Raw genomic sequence first — 4,078 nt, 5'->3', positions numbered from 1 at the left:
AGCGAGTTCTGATGGACAACCGGCAGATTCTACCCTGATAGGAAACAGCACCCTTGAATGTTTGCTGGAGCCAAATGCAAAGAAGTTAGCCTTGGTCCCTGTGACTGACCCTGCACCTCATCTCAGACAAATCACAAATCAAACCATTTCCCTGCATCTCTGTGAGCCAAGGCCCAATGCAAGGCTTTAGTGGCCCGAGTTTGAAGTCATTTCACAACTACCTAAGTAGGTTGCCTGCTCCTTGCCAGCCTTCTCGCCTCAGAATTTTGAGGAGGTTGTTTTGAAAAACATCAATTGGAGGAAACCACTTCAATACCTTATGGCGCCCTCACGGTGAAATTCTACTTCTATGGTATTACCTCAAAGCCTTAAGAAACCATCCCTACGTCTTGCCTTCTTCCCCTACTCAATCAGAGGTTGCCCTGTGGTCATTACTCTCACCAGTCTTACTGTTGCCTTAGCGACCTGTACCAGGTCCAAACACTGTCTTCCTGCCTTGACATCCATGTTCATTCCTTCAGCATCCCCCACCAGTTGTTTAAATTTCCATTTCAGTGTGACGGGTAAGAGTGAGCACCTGGGAGCCACGATGCCTGGATCTTAGTTCTGCTGCTGACTGACTGTGGGCAAGCTGCTTAGCTCTCCTGTGCCTTTGCTTCCTCAAGAGTGCACAGCAGTGATAGTGGCTCTGGCTACCCAGGGTTGCTGAGAAGATAGCAGGGCACACACTTGCCTTGAACAAGTCCATATATCTCCAGACTTGCCCCAGTGCCTTTGGGGTGCTTAGCAGTGCTCCCACTGTCTATCGGGTGCCAGCTAAGTGCCACCCACTCTGAGAAGTCTCTCCTGGTAACTGGCTCTGCACACCTCCCTCTGCAATTCTGTCAAGGCACCTGTTCTTGTTGATGTTTATATGGTCCCTCCCACTAGAATGCAACTTTTACGAGAGAGGCTACAGACTTCGGACTTCGGGCTTCTTCTTTGTCTCTCCTCCAGTCTTGGCAAGCTCTTATGTAGCCTAGGCTGGTTTGGAATTCTCTGTACAGCAGGGCTGGCTTTGAACTCCTGATCTTCCGGCCTCCATCTCCCAAGGGCTGGCATTATAGGTGTATACCATCACCCTGTATTCAAGAACTCTTTTACTGTTGCTCCCATTTACTCCTGAGCTCCCACACGCATTCTTAATAGGCCTCTGGTGAGTGGGTATAGAGGGAGGCCACACCTCACTGATGCCCTCCATTGCCAGACGCCATCCACATCCTGGTCAAGGCAGCACTCACCCAGTTACCTTCTGGGGCCCTGAGGCCAGCAGGGGCTACCCTGTCAATCTTCTCTCCAAGGTCACTCACTGGTGGGATTTGGCTTGGGAACACTACCCTTATCATTGTGCTTTGGAGTCCATCCCATCCATCGGGTTCTAGTGGACTAGTTAATTATCCCTTCTGAGGCTCCCTTTTCTCAAGTGAAATTGAAGGAATACTAATTATCCCACCCGGCTGCTAGGAAGATGAACAAGATAATGTATGTACAGAGAGCTCGCTAGCTGGCTCAGATGAAGTGCTCCAGATGGGAGCTATTATTATTGTCGTTAGTGTCCTGCTATCCAAGTGCCACTCTGCGGTTCATGAATGGGGGTGCCTGAGAGACTTAGGGTGGGGAGAGTGAGGAGATAAGCACGAAGGGGAGGGTAGAACCGGAATGGAGTAAAGGTATTCGTGTGTGTGTGTGTGTGTGTGTGTGTGTGTGTGTGTGTGTGTGTGTGTGTACGGTGTGCCTGGGGAGGGGTTGGGAGGGCTTCAGAAGCCCTCCCGTTTCTCGGAGCTCTAGCCCCCGGGAAGCTGGGCGCTTTGGCTGCGGCGTCCCGCGTCCCGTCCCGCAGGAGAGCCAGCAGCTGCCGGGTGGCCAGTGCTTGGCGAGTAATCTACCATAGAAGGGCCTGCTCCTCAGAAGTGACTAGAGCCTGAAGCCGGGGAAGCGACCGAAACCTCGCGGCCACTCAGGTCGGTACAGATTTAGGGCTGGGAGTATCCCAGGACCTATAATAGCACCTCGGCTCTGTGGGTACTGGTAGCAGGGTCCGGGAGCGGGTGCTCTTGCTAGATGGACCTTGGCGGGCGAGGCGCGCCTTCCGGTGCGTGGCGGGCGGGTGGTGCCGGGGAAGGGGCCGTTACTTTCCCAGAGTAGCGGGTAGGGCGACGTCAGGCGGAAGGGCGCGGGGCGCGCACGCTTTAAACGGCATTCGCTGTCATCCGAGCTTGCAGCCGTGTGGGCAGAGGCGGGCTATATAAGCGGCGAGGCGGGCCGCCCCGGGGCACACGGAAACAGCGACAGCGGCGGCAAGGAGCCTCTTGGAGAGCCGCCGAGCAGCGTAGCGCAGCCCCGCGACCCCCGACGGGCCTGCCCGCCCGCCATCCCTCCCCAGCAGCGCCGGCTCGGGCCAGCGAGGCCCGCCGCCACCCCGCAGCAGATTTGGATCCCCCGCCCGGAGAGCCCCAGGCTGCCGCCTCCCGGGGGACCCCGGAGCCGCGGCCGCCCCCGGAGAGCCCGGGCGCCCCACCGCCCCCCGGTTCCGCAGCCGCTGACGGCGCCATGGCAGTCGCAAAGCCCGGAGAGCTCATGGGCATTTGCTCCAGCTACCAGGCGGTGATGCCGCACTTCGTGTGTCTGGCGGACGAGTTCCCGCAGCCCGTGCGGCCGGCCAAGCTGCCCAAGGGTAAGGGCCGGCTGCGACGGCCGCGCCAGTCCCGCTTCAAGACGCAGCCGGTGACCTTCGACGAGATCCAGGAGGTGGAGGAGGAAGGGGTGTCCCCGATGGAGGAGGAGAAGGCAAAGAAGTCGTTCCTGCAGAGCTTGGAGTGCCTGCGCCGCAGCACGCAGAGCCTGTCCCTGCAGAGGGAGCCGCTCGGCAGCTGCAAACTGAGGAACAGCCTGGACTCCAGCGACTCCGACTCAGCCCTGTGAGGCGGCAGCTCGTTTGGGGACTCATTCCGCCGCCACGCGCCGGGGACCAGCGGGAGCACCCGGAGGGGGATAGTACCTCCAGGCGGCCCGGATCACCCGGGATCAGCACGCCTCGCTCGCTCGGACTCTAGCCCAGCTGCTGACCCGCCGGGGCCCCGGAGCGCCTTCGGGGACGCCAGGGAGGGTAGCCGCTTTCTTTGCCCCTGTAAATGTTTATTTTTTAACTCTTTCCTAGTACGAACTCTGCAGTGAGAGTGCGCGGGGAAGCAGCCCGCGCTGAGTAGGGTCGCCGGGGTTGCCGCGGCAAGGCCTTTGGTTTGCAACTCCGATTTTGCACACCGCTCCACTGTGCCCTACCCCCAAGCGCACACCCGTTCACACTCACGCCGATACTCTCGCTGGACACTTTTATAATTGTTAGGTTGACGGAGGGGACTTGGGGCTCAGCGCGGCTGCTGCTGCAGCCGGAGGATTGATATTTATTTTTGCATTGCAATAGCTGAAGGCGTTTTATTTAACGGTCTTTTTACCTGGATGTTGTCAGTGAGGCGTCCGAATGGACACAAATAAAGCCAATATATTTACACAGTGCGCTTCTTCGGGCTTTGGACTTCTTGAACCTTAGGGATCCAGTCTGGAGGAGGGAATGTGGATGAGGAAAAGGGCAGGGAGGACCAGGTGGGGGGTAGTCCACAAAACTTCCGTTTCCAGATTGAAGTGACGCCTCTGAGGTACCTACCTCCCCAAGTGGATCCCCACCCAGCCCAGGGTGCTCTGGCCTCCCTGGTCTGCTCTCCACACGGTCTGAGAGGCGAGGGTGGTGCTCCGAGGATACAGAGCGCCCTCCTCTGTGCAGCTGACCTCCCAGGGAGATCCAGGTCACCTCACAGGCTAGACACGGCTCTTTCCCGGCGCTGACTTCTTTGGGGGGGGGGGGGGGAGAGTGCTGGGATATCGCAGGGGATCGAATCCGAACAAACAATGGGAAACTCTGGCTGAGATGTTTCAGTCGTGGTATTCCAGGGAGGGTGAGCGCGTGGGTGCGCATTCGCTATCCCGTGAGGTGAGCGACTCTTTCTGCCCTTCGCCGCCCTCCCAACCCGCGCTGACTCAGCTC

At 58.3% G+C, this 4,078-nt stretch overlaps 1 protein-coding gene across 1 annotated transcript; it reads left to right on the top strand.

The window, feature by feature from the left end:
- The first annotated feature begins 2,412 nt into the window (after positions 1–2,412).
- On the top strand, positions 2,413–3,626 carry C4H11orf96 (chromosome 4 C11orf96 homolog). Its single transcript, XM_051144203.1, has one exon. It carries the CDS (start codon positions 2,590–2,592, stop codon positions 2,959–2,961), a length of 372 nt encoding a protein of 123 aa, XP_051000160.1. The 5' UTR covers positions 2,413–2,589; the 3' UTR covers positions 2,962–3,626.
- Positions 3,627–4,078: the final 452 nt, after the last annotated feature.

Source organism: Acomys russatus, chromosome 4 (genome assembly GCF_903995435.1).
Source record: "Acomys russatus chromosome 4, mAcoRus1.1, whole genome shotgun sequence".
Taxonomy (NCBI): Eukaryota; Metazoa; Chordata; class Mammalia; order Rodentia; family Muridae; genus Acomys; species Acomys russatus.
This window is presented reverse-complemented; position numbering and strand designations above follow the sequence as displayed.

Excerpts from the sequence above, each read along its gene's own strand:
- C4H11orf96 (XM_051144203.1), top strand. The coding sequence starts at position 2,590 with ATGGCAGTCGCAAAGCCCGGAGAGCTCATGGGCATTTGCTCCAGCTAC.